Source organism: Numenius arquata, chromosome 2 (assembly GCF_964106895.1).
Source record: "Numenius arquata chromosome 2, bNumArq3.hap1.1, whole genome shotgun sequence".
NCBI lineage: Eukaryota > Metazoa > Chordata > Aves > Charadriiformes > Scolopacidae > Numenius > Numenius arquata.
The window spans coordinates 44,060,417-44,086,503 of record NC_133577.1 but is presented as its reverse complement, the minus strand read 5'-3'; the positions used below and the strand labels follow the sequence as shown (position 1 = coordinate 44,086,503).

Here is a 26,087-nt window from a genome sequence, read left to right as displayed (position 1 = left end):
TGGAAGTGTCGACCTGCTTGAGGGTAGAAAGGTGCTGCAGAGGGATCTAGACAGTCTGGATTGATGGGCCGAGATCAATAGTGTGAAGTTCAACAAGGCCAAGTGCCGGGTCCTGCACTTGGGTCACAACAACCCCATGCAACGTTACAGACTTGGGGAAGAGCGGCTGGAGAGCTGCCCAGCAGAAAAGGACCTGGGGGTGTTGGTTGGCTGTTGGCTGAACATGAGTCAGCAGTGTGCCCAGGTGGCCAAGAAGGCCAACAGCATCCTGGCCTGTATCAGGAACAGTGCGGTGAGTAGGACTAAGGAAGTGATCATCGCCCTGTACCTGGCACTGGTGAGGCCCCACCTTGAGTACCGTGTCCAGTTTTGAGCCCCTCACTACAAGAAAGACATTCAGGTGCTGGAGCCTGTCCAGAGAAGGGCAACAAAGCTGTTGAGGAGTCTAGAGAACAAGTCTTATGAGGGAGCTGGGATTGTTTAGCCTAGAGAAATGGAGGCTGAGGGGAGACCTTATTGCTCTCGACAACTACCTGAAAGGAGGTTGTAGAGAGGTGGGGGTTGGTCTCTTCTACCAAGTCACAGGAAATAAGACAAGAGGAAGTGTCACCATCCCTGAAGGTATTTTAAAAGACGGGTAAACATAGTGCTTAGAGCTATGGTCTAGTGATGGTTTTTGTCAGTGTTAGGTTGATGGTTGGACTTGATGATCTGAAAGGTCACTACCAACCAAGGCAGCTCTATGATTCTATGAAAAATGTGGATCTGGAAGGCAGAGTGCAAGCTCTTCAAGAAGGGTACTTCATGCATAAAGCTGATCATGGCAGGAGGTAAAGAGATAGTTGCTTAAACTTTGAGACTGGCAAACATGCCACTTAAAAAACATTTGTCTTGCTGTGGTGAGAATGTGCTGGCTTCCACAAGGACTGCTTACAGTTCAGCCCTGACATTAGGTAATACTGCAGTTGCTACGTATCAGTGCAAGATGTTGTATCATGTTACTAAAACACAGTTTAAATGTTCATTATAAGTGGTGAAACTCTATAGTTATATTTTAATTTTTTTCTTTTAAAAGTAGGTGGGCAAAGTGAAACTATAGGTAATATTAACCTACCCTTAGTAATAATATTGAACAGATAGATTTAGTTCAAGTTAAATACATATGCAATTTATTAAAGTAGCAGGTCACATTAAAAGGTACATTATAGCTCCATTGGTTTTAATATGCCATTCAATAATTTGAACAGAGGTTAAAAAAGCTGCTTAACCTCCATTAAGTATTTTTAAAAATACTTTCATTTAAATTATTTTAGATACATATACTAATAAATAAGGCAGCGCTCTGTGTTTCTTAGTTCCTCCTCCAGTGCTATTTGACCTGCTAACCCTTTATAGCAGCCACTTAATCAGAGATCGGCAGAGGAGTGATGTCAAGGCTTCCCGAGTCAGTGACCGCCCTTGTCCTTGAAAAAGAAAGGCCAGGGTTTATGCAGAACTAAATGGTTTAAAAAGGTTTAATTGATAGTATGAACAGACTGGTTTGTAGAAAAGCTTGCATGGCACTCAGAGGAATACTTCTACAATAGTTCCTGTTAAAAAAAATAAAAAATAAATTAAATCCTGCTGTAAGAATTACTTTTACATTTTCTAAGTAATAAGTATAAGCATGTACATTTTGAACACAGCTCTCTTCTGCAAGTGAAAGTGTAAAACCTTATCATTGTAAAAGCATTGTGTTGCTCTTAGTGTAGCACAGTGTACTATGGTACTCTCACTGACATTTTAGTGTTGATCCCAGTGTGAGCTCATTTAGACATTTAATATAGCTCACTTTATAAAAATATTCTTTTTTAGTATGTTCCAAAAGAGAGTTCCTTTACAGCAAAGCTGTAAAGCAAAAAAAAAAAAAAAAAAAAGAGGCATTTTGAAGGCATTTTGTAAGTTCTTTACTTGGTGACCACATGGATTAGTACAGAAAAGATGTACACTAGCATGTAGGATGTGTGGCCAGGCACCAATACTGAGTTTTTTGTGTATGTAGTATCTCTCTTCTTAGCCAGAAAAATACAAAGTATGTTGTGACAACATTATCAGTGTTGTTAACACATTTTGAGGCACAAATTGTGGTTAAGAAATGAGCATTACCACCATAGTTGGTATGCATGTAAGAGTGCTAAGGAATTGTTCGCGTGTTCATTTTCCATGAGCTTATATACAGGGGAAGAAATAATAAGAGTATGATTAAAAAGGAAGCTGAATACTTTGCTATGACTTTCATTCTTCCTTTTGAAAAGTATGTTTGATTGACAAATGTGATCAGTTATGGTTGAATTGGAAAAAAATCTGAAAAAGAATAAGCATAATACTAGTTATATACATAGATCTTGTAGAGATTTGCAGTGGCTGTCTTAAAATTGGAAATTGGCTCTATTATACAACAATGGATCCTTCATAAAGCAACTTTTATGAGCCCTTCTAACCTTGCTGTAAATTAAGCTTGCATTAAGTTGTTTCTTACTCTTTCCTGCCAAATTCTAGGTGGTGGAAGTAAATAATAATGGTTATGACAAACGGTATAAATTTGTAATCCAGTGTTTCTTTTCTCTTTGTCCACATTTAATCATGTTAATTTATTTATAAATTAATTGGGGGAAGGACTTTCTCCCATTTCCCTATCTCTCACTTTTACTTTAAAAAAAATTTTACTTGCTACTTCTGGAAAAAAAATAGATAATTGTGGTAGTATCCAGAAACTTAGTTAAATTTTTAGAGCATTTCTAAAAGATTATTATAAAAAATATCACACCAAATCCTTCAATGCTCGACAGTGGTTTAGGTAGTATAATATTAGGAGCACCAGGACGTTTAACATTAAGGTATAGATTCTTTGTAATTATGAATTTCACTGCTATGACAAAAACAATACATGCTGTAGTGATCAGTCCTGCTCAGCTAAAATGGATTCATTTCCTGGAGATGTGCTTATTTACCTGCTGTAGTCTTTTCTTAGACATTAGTTTAATGCAAGATTTCAGATGGACAGGGATCTGTTTTAGCCTGAGTGCTTATCATTTACTGCAACTATAAACTGGGTCCTGTACAAGTGCTTTGACCTTCTGCAGGAGTCCAGGCTGAAACTTGTTTCCTATCTTCCTGTTACGTTCTTTGAGTGGAGTCGTTCATTGTGCTCAAGAGTGACATTGCTGGGAAATGGTCTCCTCTATTTATGCACAGGATGGGCACTGTACTGCGCAGACAACTGCAGTGTGAGATAATACATGCTGCCTCACTAATAACTTCAAGCTATTCAGTCTCTGTGGTGGCTCAGTTCGGGGCCTCTCTGGAATAAAGTGCCAACAGCATGGTTTTTTATGATGCGAATGTATGTTAACTGGAGACTGATATCACTTCACTGTCCACTTGAGATTTATCTCACTGAGGACCAGAGGCTAAACTTGAACAAAGATTTGAGCAGTAAAATTCTAATGTTTTCAATTTGTTTAGTTCCTCTGCTATTTGGATATGAGCTCACAGTGCAACACTGCTGCAAAGACAGAGAATACCACCCTAGGGGTGTATATATAAAGCCATCTCTTGTAAAACAAAATAAATAATAAGACCTTGGGTGATATGACATGTTACAATACAATTTTGGGCTCTTTATAATAAAGCAGGACATCAGGAAGTTATTGGACAGTGAAAAAGATTCAGATATCTGAAGAGAGAGGGAAAGTGTCTGAGAAGCCTGTGCAAATACTGCTTATCTGAGTAATGCTTGAAACTCTTCTATTGAAGTTGTGCAATAATAATTAATAGCAGCTGGCTGACAGAGGTAGAAACTCCTATCAATGGCCCTATCTTAGGGCTGGTGTTCAAAGACAGCTACTTGCAGTTAACTAGTGCCGGTTAATACTGTGTCACCATCATCATTTGCAGAACTCTCATACGCTGCTATGTTTTTAATCAATTATACCACTCAAAAAAAAGAGAAATTTCTGTGAAAAACCTAGTTAAACATCCATTAATAATCAGGATGGTAAAAATAGAAAATTTTTGAAAATTATGTAAATATATTTCTTACTGCTATGCCATTATTTGAATCATTCTGATCAGATGTATAGAAAAGAAATTAGTAGGAATGAAAGAAGTCCATACATTGCAAAATAGATTATGCAAGTTGTACAGCATCATTAAAAAACTGTGTGTAAAAGCTCTTTCGTTTGGAATTTCAGGCGAGGCTGTGAATAATGGGTAAGTTCTTCAATGACCAGATTAGACGTATATAAACTATGTAAACTGTATTAATGAGTAGTGTATTAGAGACTTGCATAGATAAAGATGGCTCATGAGGGCAATAGGATGAAAGATACTATAGCAGAAGCATACCAAATATACTATGGGGTGAAGCGAATGCTCCAGTTCATAATTGGAAATGATAGGATTCAGAATGAAAGCTTTTTAATAGCAGATAAGTAACTTTTTTCATCAATTTACTAGTTTCTGTAAAAGCATTTGTGCAGGATACAAGCTCTACGTTGAGGAGTAAAACATAAATTTTACATAGACCTAGCTCATCAAATGTCGTTTTTCCTAAGAAACATCATCATGTTTCAAGGATTAAGCCTGGTTGAGAAAGATTGAGAGACTTTTTTAAGAAAATATGTGCATTTCTTGTATTTTGCAGCTGGCTGTTGTCAGAGATGAGATCCCAGACTAGAATGGACAAGTGTCTGTTCTCGTATTTTTTGTTTCTCCTGCTTGTAGTGCATTCATTAGTACCTCTCATGTACTTGGGTCTCTACTTTTCCCACAGTTAATGTACTCCCCCTATTTTGCATTTGCTCTGTCTAAAATAAAGTCTGAAGAGAGAGAATAAAGAAATCAGAGTTGGCACCTGGAGGATGAATAATAGTTTTAGGAAGTGTCAATTAGAAAATTTAGAAGCTCAGCTCTGCAGGAAAATTACATTGCTTTATTTGAGTTGGTGTGTATGTTACCTAAGCTTTGGTTCTGTTGTTTCATCCTCAGGTATACGCAAGTTAATAATAATTTACTGTGTTCACTTCTTTCATATTGTCTATTCTCAAAATCCCTTTCTCTTCCAGGTTTTTATTTTTCTCCATCCAGTGTCACTGGCTGTCTGCCATGCCTGTGCCACATAGCCGGTTCAGTGAATCAGACCTGTGATAAACTAACTGGCCAATGTATTTGCCAGGATGCCTCTGTAGCAGGACAGACATGTGAACGTTGCAAAGAACTTTATTTTGGATTTGACTCTGTCACAGGGAGGTGAGTGTTTCCTTTTCGCAGGTCACTTACAACCTCCTTGTTATATTTTTCTCATAGTAGCTCATTCAAAGGTTTAGTGACAATGAAAAAATGTGCTCTAGTTACATTAATCCTTCTTTCAATTCCTGTGTGCACTCTGTATAATGTGTGGTGTGTTATACAACCCTCTGTGATCCCATGAGCTGAAGGAAATAGAAGTTTTGCCACAGATTTAAGTAGAAACAACATGAAAGCTGTATAATGCTAATGCTATCTAATGTTATAGCTATTTGACAATTGTTTCTCTACATTTCCTCTGCAACTTCACTAAGGTGGGTTGGTTTCTGAGGTGTTAATAATTGACTATTATAATAGAGGTAATGTGCCATTCTTATAGCCAGTGAATGCTTTTGAAGATCTTAGGAAGATATTTTAATGGAAAAAAAAATGTAAAAAATTAAAGATATCCCTGTCTTTCCAAATTTCTTTTAGTAGCAATAGTAGAAATACAGCACCTTTCCTCTTAAAAATCTTTTTCTGAAGCAGTGTATTCTTTTTCAGTGTTTAGTTATGTGCCACAGGGTAAATTGTTTATCTAATGTAGCCTGGGGCCTGTACGTACACTGAAATTATATGGATATATTCCCTGGAATGTAAGGGGAAAAACATATCTATAGGTAGTGCATTGTTATTTCAACTATTGCTGTATCTTTCTTTTCCAGGATCATCTTTCTTGCTTAATCCCCACAATCTCAATTTCCTTTTAAATATTGTTCAGAAAGATTGCACAGCTCTAATGCTATCATATTTTCATGCAGACTGATGATGTTAAACAGTTTTCTTATATTTAGTATTTTTGCCTTTAAAAAAAACCCAAACCACAGGCAGAAGCAAAATCTGTACAACATTCCCCTCCCCGTGCTCCTTTTCCCCAGCTAGTGTGGGGTAGACATGCTTTTAAGGCAGTGATTATCAGTGCAGTCTTGCATATATTTGACATTATTCTGCAGATTTCTCACTTTAACTTTTATGTTACTGTCACTCATTAGTAGATTTTTAAAATTATTTTTATTGTTGCGGGTCACAGAGGTATCTGCCTAATGGCCATAAAGTAATTTGTAGGAATAAGGACTTCCTATTTTCACTTCCTGTCACTTCTAATGGTGAGGAATAAAGTCTGTGTAATATTAGAGTTCCCTTTTAAATATATTTTCCTTTTTATTAATTATTATTTTTTTTTTAATTACTTGGAATAGACTTTTTTTCCCCTCTCAGTTTCAGCAGGTGATGGAGAGGTTTGTGTCTGTGTTAAGCAATAGCTTTCCTGAACTAGATATTGGCCTTCAACTACCTGCATTTTGAGCTGTATTATGAAATTCAAAATGTGGAAGTATCTAGAATTAGCTAGATCCAGATCCTGTTATAAAGATAGAAAGTTTTTACTGTTCTCGAATTTGAGTCAGAGTTGGCTTTAGTGCCTTAATACTACTTAAGCCTCATGACAGTATTGAAGACTGCTCTGGTAGTACATTAACATGATTAACTTGTGTTGCATATGCTTGGCTTCCAAGCATATCATCTACTTGGGCAATGTACCTCTGTTCCTCAGGCAGAAATGTTTATCCACTGGAAAAGATAATCCAAGTCTTTATTTGTTAATCTATTTTAATCCATTTCTTTAACTGTTAATATCTTCTTAAAAAGAGCAATATGCTTTTTCTTTCTCTATAAAGTTGCAAAGTCATTTAAACCATCCTTACTCCAAGTATCTTTTAAAGACTCTGTGGTTTCAGAAGGAAGAGGCTATGAGCTATCTGTAGTGGCAAAGATGTATCTGTCTTGGCACAATAGCAGAAAAGAAGCAAAGTTGTGACACACAGAGACCGTGAGGCTTTAAAACTCTCCTACTCTGAGGAACGTATATGCGAGCTGATTTATTTTGTGATGTTTTGAGGTAAAACAGGAACTCTTGGTTTTTTAACGCATTTCAGTTTATGAAGCAGGAAAATTTCTTTGGCAATTAAAGAATTAGAAACACTGCATGTTTGCAGCAGTCTGAACAGATCTATAATCATTGTGGGCTTTGGTACACATTTGAAATGCTTTACCTCTGTATTGTTTACTATAATGAACTGGTCAATGAACATCACAAATTGTTTATCTATATATATGTCTTGACAGATTACTGTTTATGAAATCCATTTAGCAAGTGAGGTTTTCCCATAAGGATGAAAAATGAAGATTTTAAACAGATTGCTGGAGAAGCTCTAACTGCACCTAGAGAGTCAATGTAATAAAGGTTTCTCTATATTAATATTACAAAAACCATTTATCCTCACAAAATCAATATTGCAATTCATCTTGGCCTGACATTTCTCTTTCTGTGTTTTAAAATCTGTTTTCCTTGATTATATATAATTCTGTTTTAATAAAACTCAGATGTATCTTGAAGAAGTAGCATTTAACAGGAATGCTGAAAATATTTCTTGCATGATTAAAAGTTTCAAAAATAGTTATTTTTTTTAAAAATCCTTAATTGACTGAATCCTTAATGCTGACTGAAAAGCATGAACTATGCATAGCAACAAGACCAGTTCTATCGCAGGACACTTTAAGAAAATTATGCATGTGATGACTCAAATAAAATGTGTAATCCTCTGGAACAGAATATGATGATGTGTATGCTGTTGTTTGCAAGATCTGGAGCCTAACTGAGTAGAGGTAGAGGTAGGGAGCCCACACTTTTCCTAGAAGAAAATGCAACAAGCAGAGAGCTGCAGCCCCACCCTGCCGGGCACTGAGTGCTGTGACTGTACGTGTATGTGGGTTTGATTGTCTCGTGTGAATGATAATGAAAACTGGAATATGCAGGGGACCCTTATTCATAAGGGGTGCAGTAATATACAGGAGAAGCAAGAGAAGCTTGTCTTCTTGTCTATTGAGATGGTTTTGTTAACACCCCCTCCCCCCTCCAACAAAATATGTACTAAATATGTACATGTAATGAAATTATGAAATAATAAAGTACTGTCTCACTGAGAAAATACTGTCTCTTTTTTTTCTCTAACTAGACTGATTTTTTCAGTCATGACATTTAAATAGTCTAAACAAAACCTCTATTTGAAGGGAGATTTGGATGCACTGTCTACAGATGAAAAGACAATACAGTTTGAAAAAATTGCCCTTTTCTCTTGACTATAAAAGAGAGCAAACTACAGTATAGTGGCTTCCAAGAGAGAATGCATTTTATTTATTCCCAAAAGGATATTAGTCCATAAAACAAATTTGCAGCTTATTTTGCAGCTTTAGCTTTTATCAGCCTTTTTAAGGGTGTTGAATTGACCCAGGAGATCACACAGCACAAACTGCTGTAAAGGAACTCTAATACAGAGAGCTCTGTGATGGACAGAAAATGTATGTGAAGAGTTTGCTTAAACTTGTTTAAAAATCTGTCACATTTAATGTCTATTTCACTGATTATTGACCTGAATTTTAGTGTCCTAATGTGAAAACAGTTTCCACCCTCCCCTCCTCTCTCCTTTGCCTTAAAAAGCTGATACCTAAAACATAACTGAACTCACTTTTATTTCTGCCTTCATATAGATAGAAAGAGATAGATCAAGGTGATGGTGATGACTGGGAAAATGGCAAAGTAACTCGTGTAAAGGCACCACCACCTATTTCTCTGGACCTGGTGAAACTGGCCAAGGAAAAATTAGCCAAATATAAATCAACAACTTTTGTCTAGTCTTGGGGTTAGCAAAGCAAATGGGACATGGCATGACTGTCTCTCCCTTGGACTTCTCCAAGGTCTTTTGCTGCTTCATCATCTTGGGACTTGGCATCCGGAGTAATTTAAGATTCCCTCAAGGCTGATGTTGCTTATGCCTGAGAATCAGACTTTTCCAGCTCAGGGCAAGGGGGAGTGAAGTGTAAATTTCCCAGTATGTCTTAGCTGCACTGTACAGTTCCACATTTCTCCCACTCCATGTTTTTTTCAAAACCCTTTTAGTGTGCAGCAGTAAAAATATAGTGAAATTAGAATCTAAAGCGCAAAGTTTTATTTGCCATTGTTGACTTTCTGTTAGGACGAATAATGGCAGTCTGTATTGCAATGGGTAGCATAACAGTATTTGCAGTAAGGAAAAAAACTGATTTGCTTAATTTCTGGGATGTTCTGAGTCTGAATATTTGCATTATCTGACATGGGATCCCTGCTATAAATGAATGTCAGTGGGGAAATAGTGAAAAACAAGTTGATCATGAGAGATTTAACATGCAAAAGCCAAAGCATAAATTAATCCTGGAAGTACTCTACTGATGCCAGATATTTACAGAATTGAAATGTGGCATTTGTGTGATACCAACGCTTTAAAATTTTTTGTTATTTTTAATTAAAAATAATTTAATTTACTCATTTAATTAAATATTCTTTTTAGTTATTTTCAGTTTTGCCCATCAGGCTGCAAAGAAAATGTGTTTTCTGTTATTCATATTTCTACTATTTTGTTTCCTTTCACTGTTTTAATCTGAGGGATTTTCCTCCAAGTTTTCATCTACATTCATTATCCTTTATTCGCAGCATGTTACTTTTTCAACTTCAAGTTGCCTTTGTGGACAAGAAATTGCTAATTGATTTCTTTTTCAACAAATGCCTAGCTTCCTCTAAGTGAGAAGGTTTCATATTTTGTGTAGAAACATGTGAAACTGGTTATGCATGTATTACTGAAGTCTACAGCTCTGCAAGAAAGGTTGTGTAAGTGTAGCAGGACTGAGTGCGTAATGTGGTTATTACCAAACATTATTTTCTAGTTCGTGTATGGATCAATATATATAAAAGCTCTTTAAGCATTTTTTTTTCTAAATTAGAATATTATTCTGGCATTGAGATGTTAATGTTTATTTTTATTTTTATAAAAATGGACACATTGGACACCTGGACACATTTTTGTAAGTTACATTTTTTATCAGGATAATAGATTTTCTACTGTGTCTCAGGCTACTGAACTGTTTACAATTTTTTAAAAATACGTTACCCAAGAATTCTTTAAACAAAACCCTACTGTGCTTAACTGGAGAGTTAATGTGTTTTGATCGCTTCCTTGATTTGTTTTTGTTTGTAGATGTCAGCACTGTAATTGTCATCCTGCAGGAGCCATTAGTGGGACTTGTCATCTTGTTACTGGACAGTGTGTTTGTAAACAATTTGTAACTGGCTTGAAATGTGACAACTGTGTTCCCGATGCTAGTAATTTGGATGTCCACAACGTATTTGGCTGCAGTAAAAGTAAGTGGATGTTAGGTCTTAAAAGCATGTCTTTTGAATTAATGTTTTTTTTTATTGATTTAGTGAGTATTAAATTAGGTCAGCAGTACTGGATTTGACTTTTTTTCTCCTCTCATATTTTTGGTCCCTGAAGTTTGGGTGATTTTTCGCTGTGCCTTAGGAGTGTTTTCTAGAGAGATGTACAGAATGCTTCATGTTGTACACACAGCTTATGTTTGCAGTCTAACCCAGGGGAGAAGCAAGGCCCTTGCACTTCCCACCATGTTCTTTGTAGTGGCTAATGCAGAATTCATCTTTTAGCGATAGGATTTGTACAATTTACAGCTTAGCCCCCCTTCCTGTCATTAACAGGAGGCAAGAGACCTGTCTTCAGAAGTTCTGAAGAGCAAGAGGTCTGTTGAAGACCAGCTCCTGGTGATTAAGTCAAAATCCCCTCCTCAGTGCAATGTAGCTTTGCCTTTGTCCTCCTGGGGCTTTTTTTTCAGTCAGTTTGGGAAAACACGTGATGTAGTCTAATCAAGCATCATAAATGGGCGTATGTGAGGTGGGGCTAAAGTGATGTTGATGGTCAGACTATGGATGTAATGAAACACATAGCAAAGGAAAATCTGCACTTGCAATGAGTCTGGATATGAAGAGATGGCACAAGTTCAGCCTTTGTTTGTGTCATAAGTACTCAAAATCTAATGTTCAGATTTGCTTACCAGTGCCTAGTCACTAAGCTGGCAGGGATTTTAAAGAAGTAGAGGAAAAGTATTATACGTAATAAGAAAATTAAATTTTGTAAGTTACCTTCAGTTCAATGTTCAGCAATGGGCTTTGAGGACATCATACCATGCAATGCCAAACTGTGGGTAGGACCTCACCTAATTCTGAAATAGTTGTATTACATTTTTGCAACACCTTACTGCCTTACGCGGTTAACAGCCCAGCCTTGGAAGTCATGTAACCGGTGATACCAGTTGGTCATTTCTGTCAGCAGGCCTAATCGATAACGGCTGCAGTGGTCCTGCTGTGGAGCTAGCTCAGGTAGCCATGTTTAATGCAACGACAGAGACATTCCCAAGTGATATCTGGAGTATGTTTCTGGATGCTCCTTCAACGAAATATTTCTATTGCATATTCTGCATAGGTATTTATACAATATTCATCATTGCGGTCTGCGCACACGATAGATTTGCAAGCAGAAATGTACATGCACAAAGAGTTTGTTTACAAGGACAGACAGCTCTCACTTTAATTGCCGTTTGTATTTCATTGTAAATCAGTTTATATTTCAAATAATATCCATTGCAGAATGCACACTGCTGTAAATGGGATAGAACGAAGAGACTGATTTGTTTTCAAAGATGACTTTTTTTTCCTCCTCAAAGTTTGGAAGTGTTTATATACAGTTTTGTTTTGTTTTGTTTTTACCCATAATCTTCTGTAGAAGGCATAGTATCTATTCATTGTGCAGATAGTTGATTGGCTTGTTGTTTCTTTAAAAAATGTAAGATGTTTCAACCAAATGTATAATAATAATAATACATGGCACTTCTATGATGCTGTTCATCTTCAAAGTGCTTTACAAACAAAAACTAACCTACTTGTTTATGCTGGGATATACATCAGATAAAGGTCAATGGCAATACAACTATAAAATTGATTAATAATAATATGACATAGATAAATAACATCATAGATTTTAGTTAGAAAAAATACATCAGGGAGTATTCCAAATGACATGCGGAGTCCTCTTCTGGACATAAATGATATAGCAATTGGAGTGTTTTGGTTATTCATACCAAAATATTTTAACTTGTTGCACAGAAATGGAGCTTTGCCTACCTTGATATTTGTTGTTATTTTCATTGCAACACATTATTTTGTTCACACATATCGTTTCTGGTTATAAGTCTTTGCCAAGGGAAGCAAACATAAGTTGCTGTCACTGTCCAACTAATGTTATTTAAGGAAAAGACCTACGTTCAATTTTCCTGCCCAACGATATCTTAGATGCTCCATAAAAAATCTGAAATACAGTGCTTTACTTACATATCTAAAATGTAAACAGCAACAACGTGGGAGCAATATGCAATAGTGTGAGACTGGAGAATGAAGGTAATGCTGGTAAATTTGTATGATTTCTCCAGTCTTGTAAGCATGTGTTACGTAGAGATAAACTTGTAAAAGTGCCAAAGAGATTTAGGAGCACCTATTTCCCTTGATTCTCAAACTTTACTCCTTTAGACACTTCAGCATACGTTCACTTCCTGAGCTGAACTCAAAAGCTCTAGATTGGCTTTCTAAAGGGAGACGATGATTTCATTCTGTTCAATCCAATGAACTCTAGAAATATTTTCTGCTATTTTTTTTCTGGGAGACTGCAGTAGGAGCAGGACTTTTTGTTACCTTACTCTAAATAAAGAGCTTCAACTTACATTTTAGATTTGTATAAAAACTCAGATGTAATGCTGCCTACTGATGTTGGTGTAAGTCTCTACATTTATCACTTGTGCGGCTTGAGGTCCTCATCTGTTTTTTTGTCTGTAGCTTCACTCTTTGATTCTTGTCTCCAGTTAGCTTGGCCGAACAGATTTTGATAATTATCTTTTGATGAATTGTGTGTATTAAGCAAATATTCACGTAGCGAAGATGAGGATAGTTTATAAACAGAGGGAGAAAAAAATTAATGAAAAGCTACGTTTTTAATGTTGGTATTTTCCTACAATGCTTAATGTAAGTGAGAAAAGCTTATTGGGTGCTTGTGGATCCAGCTCCCGGTAGCTTGCTCCCTGTGTTGATTTTTGTGCTGCCCTAGGCTATTCTCATTCCTGGAGCAAAATGTTTTCCTCTAGACCCATGCTCCCCTGTTTTTCCTTCCCTTACTAAAGAGGGTAGGGAAATGGCACAATCTGCCTTTGCGTCAAGCTATAGCAATTATTAGCTGCCAAAACAATCCAGTCTTGTTCTGTGCTAATGCCTGGTGTACTGAGGGTCAGGGAGTAGTGCTTTCCTTAACATAGCAGGCTGGCTGGAGATCTCATAGCAGGATAGGAACTCATGCTCTGACTTTAATAACACAAATATGTTTATGTACGTATGTGTGTGTATATATGTGTATATCTATGCGTATAAAGCTTAACTTCTGAGTAATAGCCGTTATCTTAGAAAGGACCATGATCATACAGTCGGATTACAAAAGAGACAGGAGGTACTTTGCTTTTTCTGAAAATGTGAGGGTTTTGGCTTGTGAACTTCAGGTTTGTTTTTGTCTTTATTGACACTAGTGCAATTAAGTAGCGCATTTTCCCGAGTTAATGGTGGTGATAGCAGAGTAGTATTTTGGTAAATAAGAATCTCAAGATGATTTCTTAAAATGTTAGACACCTCTTATTGATTTAAATTTCATTGGAAGTAAATGGAAGTGAATTGCCTAAATAACCTTCAGAATTTACCACTTTATGTTTTTTGTCATTTAATTCATTAGGCTTATTGTAACACTTCAGTAAAAATTGTAGTTAGTTGGACTTTCCATTTTTATTCTAATAGAGAAAGTTATACCTGGCCTCTGCTAAAATGGAATGAATCCTCTGGAAAAAATAAATTATAATTGAACTATAGAATTCAATAATGTGACCAGATAAACATGTTCCTGTTTTATAGAGATCTTGAAGTAATTTTAAAAAAAAACAAAAACAAAACCAAAAAATGTGTTTGGAAAACTGTGGTGTACTTGCTTTGGGGGGAAAGTGGAATTGAGTTTATTTGTCACTTGTTTAAATGTAAAAATTTGTTTCATGTACTTGGTTAAAAAACTTTGTTGGAGAGTATTTGGATGGATCAGTTTAGTCTGTTAATGTATTGCCTGAGTAACTGTATGTTTACTTGATGGTTTTTCTTTGAAGAAAACTCAGCTGTTTCTTTGCATTTTTATTTAAATTTGTGTAATTATTGATTACCTTCATTTTCACATCCTCTGTTTTTGTGTATGTTTTAGCTCCATTCCAGCAACCTCCTCCTACAGGAGAAGTTCTCAATTCCTCTGTTATCAGTCTTTCGTGGAGCGCCCCTGACTCTCCCAATTCTCACAGGCTTACTTACCAGCTGTATAGGGATGAGGCTGAAATTTATGCAACAGAAGACTACTATCCTTATCGTAAGTATTTATAGGAAAATGACATAAAAGATTTTGTGTTTGTGTCTGTACATATCTGTATATACACGCAATTTTTCTGAATTATTTCTCGTTTCTGTCATTATCATTTGCTGTGAGTTTGAATACATTATTCTGTTCTCCTTTACTGAGTTACTGTTCTGTGTTATTAATTTTGTTTGCAAGAAATGAATACTCCAGTCTAAAATCTGGCAAATTGAGTCACAAAACATGGCTGCTATTTTTTTACTTTTTAATCTGAAAAACTTTGACTCACCAAAAGTGTTCTCTGCAAATACACACAGGCTTCAAAATCTAAAAGAGGCAAAGTTCCAGAGAAAGAATTAGGGTGAATGGAGGAGACCATAATGTGCTTAAACTTGCTTTTTTCATCCTCCTGTTTTTAAACTGTTAACAGATTAGGAAAGCTTTTTGTGGTCTCTAACTTTTAGCACCTTCCGTTAAGCTATCAGTGTAGCTCCTGATTTGCCTTTAGCAGCACCACTTCTCTTATGTTGGGGCTTGCAAAGGGATCCTCAGAAGGCATTCCTCAAGGATTCAACACTGTCCTAGCTGGAAAGGCCATTTTGTGCTACTATTGATCCTCTTATCAGAGAAAAGGAGATGGATTTGGGCACTGTTTTTATGTATATACGACACACAAGTGGGTTTTTTTTAGAGAAGACAGGCGTGGGTTAATGCCAGTAAGGTTTCATTTCTGTTCTAGCAGCTTCTTTAGTTTGTTGCATTTTCATACCAATGCAAGATTAATATTTTGCAGAAGTTGAGTCTTTCTAATTATTGGCATGTACCCTGGAGGGAGAAAAAAAAAAAGACTTATTCAGTGGAAGCACAGATCTTTTGGCATGAACCTAGCATTTTTATATTCTGGTGCATGCTGCTGTGTTACAGTTGATTACTCTGTGGCTTATGCTGTGAATTTGGACACTGCAGTACATACCATGAGGAAAGGTATGTGACCCCATGTAAGCAGGGGATTAAGTGATTGAAAGGAGAGAAAGAAACATTACAAAAAAGTTTAGAGAGCTAATAGAAAATATCACAATTCCTTAATTTGGTTTAAAAGCCTAACTTTAATAAAAAATATGAATTCATTTGAAAATAAAAGCTATTATACTTTGTTGTACTTGTTGTAAATGTGTGCTGTGTAATGTACTTGAAACTGAGTGCATTGTTGAGGATGTTATTTTATGACTGTACCTACAGTACTTTGTAGAGAGTGAAAAATTGTGAATGTGTTATGCTAACATCTTGTTATACAGCTAGTTTCTCTTTAACAGAACATTATTTTGTAAAAACATAGATTTGGTTCAAAAGACAGTTTTGACATTTCCCAGCAATCCCCCTAGTTAATGATGTGAAATAATCTGCTGGTGTTTGGATATCAAGAATACGTTGTTAATGCTGTCAGAACTTTTGATAACGTTTCTTTTTTCTCAGTATAGTGTGGAATTTGTAATGCTTATGAAATACCCTGAGAGTGCAACTGGATGAACATTATCTTATGACTAAATGAGAGTTTTATAGAAACACTGAACTTCCCAAGGAACATTAAGAATAATCTTCTAAATCAGCCTGGTGATCTGACTGATAGTATTGCAGAATGCCCAATTAAAACAATGTTTTCCTGACTGCTCTGGGAAACCAGAGGCTTAGGAGATACCAACGAGGAGAAAATGAAATACTTTCTCTAAAATGTGAAAAAAACCAAACCACCAACCCCAAACGTTACTTAAAATACTAACTCCAAATTGTGTTGGTTCTAATTGTTTATAAATGTAGCTGAATAAGTGGTGGAGTTGTTCACCTGAAGAATGTAGAACCTTCTGCCTTCTCTCTTTGTCCAATTTTATCTAGCCTATATTCATATCGAAATAAAGTTACCATCTGGTGATCAGGTGTTCGTCAACGTGGAATGAACTCGTAATGTTGAGATGGTGCTGGTTACTTTTCTGGCACACAGTGTCGGCATTCTGGGTCATCTGCCTGTTCTGATCCCTTTACTTTAAAAGGGGAAAGTAATGTGCTCGCCAGTGATATTAGACCTGGGGCCCTGGAGTCTAAGTTGGCTCTAGAGTGCCTAGAGTCCGGGTCTGTTCCAGAGGCTGGGTCTTGGGGGTTGGTTGGTTTTAAAGCTAAGGTGGTGTTAGCGCAGTTGTTTCTAGAGCAGGTATGAATTCTGGAACTGGCATTTTGGTAGGATGGTGGTTCTAGATAATGTTCTAGCTCCCTTGATGGGTTCAGATAATGTTCTAGTTCACTTGTTGGTTCTTTAGCTTGGGGTCCAGGACTGCTTCTTGGTTCTGGAGCAGGTTCTTGCTCTCCTGTTGGGTCAGGAGCAGGTTCTCACCTTTTTCGTGGTGGTGTTCTAGTTCACATTCTAGCCTATGTTCTTGCTCACTTGTTGGTTCTAGATTGGGTCCCAGGTCGGCATATGGTTCTAGAGAGGGGTTGGGTTCTGAGGGGTGGAGGTCCTAGAATCTAATTCAGGTGGTACTACTGTTTTGTCGTCTCACAAGGATTTGTGGTACTTGCTGCTGTTGATAGCAGTCTTGCTGTTTGTTTTTTTTTTTTTTCTTTTTTTCCTTGCATGCTTTTTTTCTTCTTTGTGTCTCTCTTGAGTTGAAGGCCCATAGGATGAGGATCCTATCATCCCACAAAGTGCATCTCTCCCAAGTTTCTAGCACGCTGACTTGTGCTGCGTCTGTGGCCGTTCTTTTCTCTGGAGACAAAATCGGAAACTGGACACATGGCAAGCTGCTCCTTGCTGGTGTCCTTCCCAGCAACTGCTTGTCACGATCCTACTCTGAGGATTCTTGCCAGCCTGTCCAAGTCTCACACTTGTCAAATTGGCCCATTCTTGTGCCCAGAAGCACTTCAGTCAGGGCAGATGCGTTTATGCAACTCAGAAAGGGCTCAACAATTCTAGGGTACACTCAAGTACTTGCACCCGTAGTTGCAAACAGCACGCTAACCCAGAAGCTGAAGAAGAAGCAGCTGAATCTCGCTGACAAGACTGAAATATGCTGCATCACTTGCCCACTCACTATTAATGCACAAGGATGTCACAATAATCATTCCTGCTGCTGGCAGAGCCCCTCTGCAACCTTGCCTGAAGTACTAGGTTTTGAAAGGCATGAAGATGAGGTTACCCAGTTTCCTTATTGCTGGACTCCAGCAGTAAGTTTGTGATTGCTGTGGGTGGTTAAAGCACAGTAAGTAATCACTGGGCTGACACTGCTGCTTTTGTACTGCAATGTCAAGGGTTGAATATTTAGCAATAGTAATAGTTTTGTGGACCTCTTTAAGTTGTACTCAGGGTTGGCTTGCCAGTGCAGTTGCACAGAGAGGACTTAGAAATAGCTGTGTCCTCTCCATTTGTTTTGAAAAAGATTAAGAGTGTCTGTGCTCTGGCATGTAGTATATTACTCAATGTTCACTATTTCTTAAGGCAAGACAATGTATGGTGGTACAGTTGTACGTAAATTCATATTGCGCTGTGATGACTAAGATGTTACTGCTTCTGGGATATACCCAGGAGTTATTCATGGTCACGGCTGCTAAAAAGCTGCTAAGAAGTTGTCTAGAATAATGGAAAGTAGGGGGTGAGGAAGGTAAATATAAGCTTTGGATATACCTTTTTAATAATTATTTGCACTTCTGTTTCACTTTTCATCCAAGATCAAATGCTTTACAAATGAACTATTAAGCACTATTTTAGATGTGAGGAATGAAAGGACAGAAAGGTGACATATTTGGTCTTACACTATGAAATTAATCAAAAACAAAGGTGCAAAAGTTTACAGAATGGTTTTGGGATTTTTTCCAAGTCAGATCCACCAGTATCGATGCTGATTTACATTTGAAATACCTATTTCCAAGCAAAAGAAGTATAAGAAGATAATTGTATTAATCTTGTTTATGATTAAAGCAGGAACTAGGAGAAATTCAGTGGAAGAATTTCTCTAGTGATGCCAAAGCACGGTGGAAAATGATAAAGGGAAAAGGGGAGGGTTTTTTTCCCTGTTAAAAAAAAAAAAAAAAAGTTGAAAAGTTACAGTCTTCATCATCTTAAGAACATGAAAATGGGCATAAATATGTCTTGGATTAGGGCTGGAAAGACTTTAAATATGCAAATTAAGATTATTTTTAATGTGCTGGACTGATACAGTTTTCTTCTCACCTGTTTGTTTTAGGTGTTCAGATGTTCACTGATACCATGTTATCTCCATATACCTTCTATTCCTATTATGTCCAAGCCAGCAACGTTCACGGTTTTACAAGAAGTGCCTCAGTGACATACAGAACAAAATCTGGGACACCTACAGGAAGCTTGCATTTAAATCCCGTCTTTCCTGTTAGTCACCGCTCTGTTTTACTTTACTGGACAAGCCTCTCCAATGACTCTGGGCCCATAGAGAAATATATTTTGACATGTACTAGCTTGGTTGATCTTCAGCCTTGTGGGCAGTATGAAGGCTTAAAAACTTCAGCAACTATTTGGAATCTCATTCCATTTACAAAGTACGTTTTTTCTGTGCAAGCTTGTACTAGTGGAGGCTGTTTAAAGAGCCAGCCAGTAACAGTAATTACTGCACAAGCTCCTCCAGAAGGACTACACCCACCAATGATAGAAATCATCAGCTCTACAGAACTGGCTGTGGAATGGTCACCACCTGAGAAGCCAAATGGTAGGACACTGTATTTACTTGCAAAGAAAAAGCAGCAAATTCTCAAAGCAGGTTAGAATATCCTTATCCATGCGATATGAGACTGAGAAAGAAGTAAGGCATTGTCTGAATTTGCCTGTCTGCCACTAAATGTGTCCTCAGCGTCTGTGTTTTATTCTTACGGAGTCCAGAACTCCAACTGCATGTGTTGGGTCCAGGATTTAGCCCTTAGTGGCATCTGCTGCAGCAAAAATCACATGTATAATTAAACATTTACAGTAAAATTAATTTTTTCCTAATTTGCCAGATCACCTAGTTCACGCAGATGTGGTGATATTGCCTTACAAAGAATAAGTAAGCAGATAACTAACAGAGAAGTCTGTTTTTAAAACCATCCGTCATGTGTAGTAACTAATTCTATTACCAGTATAACCTTGTTAGGCATTAGGCGATTGCCAAGAGTTGCTGGTCTAACTTGTGTAATAATATTTTAGATTTTTGAAACTGAGAACACAGCTGTTGTAGAATACTTTTGTGATGCCACCGATTTTACTGGTAAACACTTTATCTTTTAATTTATGTGCAATGGAGCTTTGTGAACTTGCACTTTGCAGGCACAAATATTTGTGCATCTAAACCAAGCATTTTCATCTGTTCACAAAATGGGCATCTGTGTATGGGGAGCTCAGCTTTCTCTTGGAACATTTCATTTGCCAGCTATTAGCAGATTAGACAGGAAGAATGCCCATGCAAGAATGCCTGTGTTTATTCAGAGGGGCAGTTCCGACAGTGCAGGTCATGATATTTGCCATTAGCACTTTTCCCTCAACCTGCAACATATACACTTTGTAGTTTACCCCATAGCCATTATGTGCACGTAATTGCCAGCACAGTTAGATTTAAGAAATACTCTCATATTTCTTTTGAGGTCTGGTCAGATTTCCTGGTCTTTCCAAAGACAAAAAAAGAAGCTGTTTCTCCCAAGCAACCTCTCCAGTTCTGTGCATGAATACAGCCCCAAATATATACATTCTGTGGTGTTAAACTTTCTCCTGGCTTTGTTATGTCTCTCATCTTTTCCATTTGGGAAATCTCCAGTCAACTTTCTTACAGTCTATTCCTACAGTGAAACTGCTTCTGCGATCCAACCTAGATCATGTATCACTTCATACCACAGGGCTGAAGTATGTAATAGGTTTACTTTGACGGAAAACTGACACACACACATACATCTCCTATCCGTTAGTACGTTATGAAAGGTTAGAATTAAACTGGCACTCAAAATTTCCCTACCCATTGCATAAAAATAAATAAATATAATTTCAAAACTTTTAAATATAATTTTGAAAATCAGAGGCGTGAAGCAATTTCCAGTAACATTTGATCAGAACTTTAGGATATCATCTTCCAGCAAAGGTAGTAGAACTCATATTGTAATCCAGCCATTTGTTTTCAAATCCCAAAATCGCATGGAGGGAAAAATAAACAGTATAATGCAAGAAGTGGCAAAGTGAGAAGAAATAAGGAAAACTTCTTATGCTATATTTTCTATGATAGTGATTGACTGAATTATAGCTCTAAATACATTGTATTTTAGTAGAAGTCTAGAAATTTTTTAAATGCACTAATTTTTCTGGCTTGCTTTTTTTCTCTAGGCATAATTATAAGATATGAACTTTACATGAGAAAAAAATTAAAACAATCTGGGAACATTCTTCCTCCTGAAATTCGTATTTTCCAAAGCAGTGGATGGCTCAGTCCTCAGCCAGTTATGGAGTCTCCTAATGAAAATGCCCTGACCCCACCACAGACCAGCACCACAGTCACTGATTTGGAGCCATTTACGGAATATGAATTCTATGTGCTAGCAGTAAACATGGCAGGTAGCATATCTTCAGACTGGATATCAGGACAAACAGGGGAGGCTGGTAAGTATTGGTTTGAACTTGTTTGATACAAATGAAAGGAAAAACTAAATTAGAGTGCATTCTTTTTTTTTTTTTTATTCAATAAAACATGTTTAGTGATGATTCAAATAAGGACAAGTTATCATTTTTTAACTAATTAAAGATAAGTCAGATTATCCCAGAATTTAGCATGCTAAGCAAAAACACTTTCTTCACCATAGAATCATATCGTTGAAGACAATAACCTCTGTCAATTAAACCAACATTTCAAAACAACAAGATTGCAAAATCTACCAAGTAGTGTTTGAGTTCTCCACTATTTTCCCAGTTGTTATATGTTCTTTAAAGGGAGAAAACATGCAAAAATTTTGGTTTTATCACAAAGGTATTAAGAGTTGGTGTGAATCAGGAATGTTGTCCAAGAAAGTACATATATATTTAGAGAGGAAGTTCTAACGAATTTTCCTGAACTGAGGCTTTCTTTGTTTAGAGAGCAATTTTTTTTAAGAACTTGAGAGGGTTACCTTTTCAGGAGTATAGTGCTTGAAACTTTTAATATGCTTTATGGAGGCCCGGTGTCAAAATATGGACCATTTTTTTCAGAAGTTTAACCAATTCAAAACAGCTTTTATTACGACCCTTCTGTTCAGATTTTCAAAAGGGCTTGCCACTTGAAATAACAGCTATTAATTTTAAATGCTTCAATTAGATATCTAAGTTGGTTTTTTTTTAGGCTGATAAAGCCTATGTTTTGCAGTAAAACATCTCCATTACATCACTGATGCTTTTGTTTGCTGTTAGCTTGAAAATCACATCCTCAGTCGTTTGCTCCTGCAAAACAGCAGGCTAAACTAATTCCCCTTTCAAAATGAGTCTCTGTGCTTATCTGTTCTTAAATACTATATGTTATAAAAGTGTTAAATTGTATTTGGGAAGAGGTCCATTAGTGTGTTGTTTGTATGTAGCAGAAGTGCTATGAGTTGGTATCCTATTATTACAGAGTAATCAGGTGGGGATTTAACTGTAGTACAAACAATCCTTTTACAGATTTACTATGGAAGACAGGGGAACTGTTTTGTAAGAAGTGAGAGACATGTTAATTTCAAACTGGCCTAGCAAACAAAATTGCTTTTAAGATGCTGAAGTATTGAACACTTTTTGCTTTTATCAGTTTTTTCCCAGGTTGCATGAAGTTTTTCTTCAAGACTTTTTCATTTGTATGTACTCTCCTACCTGCTACAGGGGTTAGGACTTTAGTGCTGGTTAGTATTTCTTTGAAGGGGCATAGGTGGAGTTTTATTCTGCATTCATAGCCAGAGTAGAAAACAAGAGAATGATGGGTGAGGTGCTTTTTATGTGATATCAAAATAATCTGAAAATTCCTGTTAGATTTGAAAAGAAGGTTAAAAAAAAAAAAACAAAAAAAACAAGACTCTCTGAAACAGTGTTTTGCAAAACCAGTGAGAAAGCTTGCGCTACATACATTGCTCACTCATTTTGTGAATGATACTGTATTAATTTGATTTTAGCCCCAGTGTTCATGCCATCTCCATCAGTATTCCCTCTTTCACCGTATTCCCTCAATGTGTCTTGGGAAAAACCTGAAGACAATTTAGCAAGAGGAGAAGTGATGGGATACAGCATTAGTTTGATGACAGAGCAAAGGTTCTTGCCACCATTTTCCCAGGTATTGTTAGTTACATTAAGTTTTTCCTAACTGGTAATAGCAAAATTAATAACATTTGATGTCCTCCTTGATGTTGTGATTTCCCAGATTTGCTGTGTATCCTCTGATCTAACTTTTTCACCTACCAGTTTATCTTGAGCGCTCTGTAATATTATACACTACTTTCAGGTTTTAAATTGTATTCCTGGGCTGACGTTTTCAGTAGTAGGTGAGATTCAAAACTATGAGGGATGAGATTGAGCAAAAACATTTAAATTGTCTCAATTTTTGCATGTTCCAATTCTGTATTACTGCTATATTTGCTGGTATGCTTAAAGCCATATTGTTTTGTGGGAACGTGCATTTTCATTAGGAAGGTACCTGTCTCACTTCCTGGATAATGGACAAATCTTTGAAGTGGGGAAACCTAAAGTAGCAGAAAACCAACTTTATAAAGTCTAAATATATTATTTAGTGTGTGTGTGGTGATACACTGGAACAGGTTGACCATGGAAGCTGTGGATGCCCCGTCCCTGGAAATGGTCGAGACCAGGATGGATGGGGCTTTGAGCAACCTGGTCTAGTGGGAGGTGTCCCTCCCATGGCAGGGAAGTTGGAATGAGATGATCTTTAAGGTCCCTTCCAACTCTAACTATTCTGTGATTTAAAAATACTTTGGTAGTTTTTGAGTGACTGGGTTTGGCAAATAAATACCATGGCAGTAGTAGTATGCTAAAAGCTAAGGAATGAGCAAAGGAACATGATAGGTAATCTGAATATGGGAGTGGATCTGGTGCCCTGACAATTGTATTTTTTATTTCAGAGCTGATTTTGTCTTTAAGTGGTCCCACAGATAGGCCTAATTTTATTTGTCTATGAAGTGGTGATACTATTGCTCCTGGGGCTGTTATAACAATACATAAATGTAAATTGCTTCTGGTCACAGGCTTGCAAGATTTTTCATATAAATAAATATCTGATAAAGAAGTTATCTAAAATCCAAGTTTATTCAGTTCCGCTCTCTCGTGATAGCTTATAGTAATGTTAAAGTAAAGCAGATTCAAATGTCTGTAGGTATTAGTTATTCCTTTCCTTCCTAATGCCTGCTGATCATGTCGCTCGTTCAATGGTGGTCAGATTTCACCACTTAATAGCGTCATCTTCGTCATCTGGATTGTAGCTGCACTGTTTGTAGTGATAACTGCACCACCACACCGTTTTATGAGGCAATAACTTTGTTTCCTCATTTATCCACTCAGGAACTGGCTTATTACCTCATAAAACAGCATGATGGGAAGTGTTATCACCTAAATCCTAGCTTGTTCACATTATCCAAAATAATCCTCTCCTTCAAGTTGGCCTTTGTAGGCTTTTCACATCTAAATGAAGGAATCTGCAAATTCAGAGACAAGTTTCTTATCAGTGAACATGTCATCAATTAACAGGAATGAAAATATTAATAATCAACTGTTGTCTTCCAATCTGTTTGCTTTGCAGGTTTTGCATATAGCTGAGGCTCACGAGCTATACTATGTAGTGACGGGATTAAAACCTTACAGGACGTACAACTTTACTATTACTCTCTGCAATCGCATTGGTTGTGTAACCAGCGGGCCAGGCACAGGGCAAACCTTGGCAGCTGGTAAGGAAACAATCTGTATCAAAGTGCAAAGCTGACACACAGTTAACTAATGAATACCGTTAAGATGATTGTAGTTTGATGCACAGTGACAGGGGTAGGTGTTGTATTAATGTAAAGTGACTTGCTTAATTATTATTTGTTTATCTTGACAGATTAAAACCAAAATATTTTCAATGAAGGTTTAATGTACACTATTATGGCAATAGGATTTGTGTGCTGCTCTCTCAAGTGCAAGTTATGGATATGTGTATTTTTGTTCCTGTTTATTTGTATGATAACTGTACATAAACGTGGCTGAACCCAGTCATTCGTTTGTGATACTAAGAAGTTGTTAATTTGTTGTTGCGGTTTTAGCGTGTGTCATGTTTGCATGACAGGGAATATAAAATGCATATACTGTGCCAATGACTTGCTTAACCCACAAAGGAGGAGTTGAATGGGTTTTGTATTAAACTCTAACATGTGCGTAGTGCATTTCTGTGTCTAAATTGGAAGCAACGTACATGCTTTAAGTCTGCTCTTTTGAAAATATTTGTTTATTTAGCCCCTGAGGTTTATGAGAATTTGCTTTTTAGATATGTGTACTCACACTCCCCTATGGAAACAATGCTTAAGAAACTGCATATATGTGTTGTGCACCTTAATACATTTTCAGTCTTTGAGTTAATTTCAACCATGTATGTCAGGGACTTCCAAGATACTAGCTTTCTACAAATTTAGGAGAAAATAAGCATCAGCACAGAACAGAGATGGAGAAAGCCTGTCTTTACTTTGAACAAAAGACCGGCATGAACTCAATTCTTAGACATCATTGGATCTAGAGAGTTTTGAGAAAGAAATTGTTAGGAATATCAGCTTCACAAGTCTCCTTATTCATGAAACAAGGTTGTCAGTACAGCTCTTTACTACTATAAATATAAGCTCAAAATGAATGCTATGTGACATACTGGTGGTCACCTGCAGACACCTGGCTACTTAACATTGTGGTTTCCTTTTGTATAGATGTTTAAAACACATTAATTACTTTCACAGTATTAGCATTTTCAGTTAAGGAATTAGTGGTGTTGTCATATGGATGTTGTGATGATGATCTTTGAAATTATATAATTCTCTTATGTAATTTGGTTTCTCATAGGGAAAAACCTGAAAATTTCTGCTGTGCAGAATGTTTTCCTAGGCTCTGTGGGCTGTATTTGAGTTGCCTGAATTCCATGCAAGCTCCTCTGTGTAATCAATGAAGAGGTATGGGAGCTTCCAGACAGGGAATAAGGAGCTGCCCAGAGCCAGTAAATAGGAAGCTTTATATACATGAACTGAAGTAGAATTTTAGCTGTTTGGGATATTACCTCTAGTCTGTTCTCTGTTCTTCATCTGTCTTTTTATTGCCTTTCCATTGGTTCTCAAGCGGAAAATAGATGATTTGTTCCTTGATTCACCACATTGTCTTTGTGTTTCAGTGGGCAGGTTGTTCTGTCAGTCTTCTCTCTT

The 26,087-nt window shown here is 36.9% G+C and overlaps 1 protein-coding gene across 1 annotated transcript in view; it reads left to right on the top strand.

Annotated features, from left to right (window-relative positions):
• USH2A (usherin) overlaps positions 1 to 26,087 on the top strand; it is a 390,721-nt gene that overhangs the window by 75,376 nt on the left and 289,258 nt on the right. Inside the window, exons 13-19 of the mRNA XM_074166292.1 lie at positions 5,106 to 5,289; positions 10,392 to 10,555; positions 14,538 to 14,696; positions 18,911 to 19,405; positions 21,040 to 21,312; positions 22,821 to 22,978; positions 24,455 to 24,599. Of these exons, the coding sequence (XP_074022393.1) occupies positions 5,106 to 5,289; positions 10,392 to 10,555; positions 14,538 to 14,696; positions 18,911 to 19,405; positions 21,040 to 21,312; positions 22,821 to 22,978; positions 24,455 to 24,599 (1,578 nt within the window). The remainder of the gene's footprint in view (positions 1 to 5,105; positions 5,290 to 10,391; positions 10,556 to 14,537; positions 14,697 to 18,910; positions 19,406 to 21,039; positions 21,313 to 22,820; positions 22,979 to 24,454; positions 24,600 to 26,087) is intronic.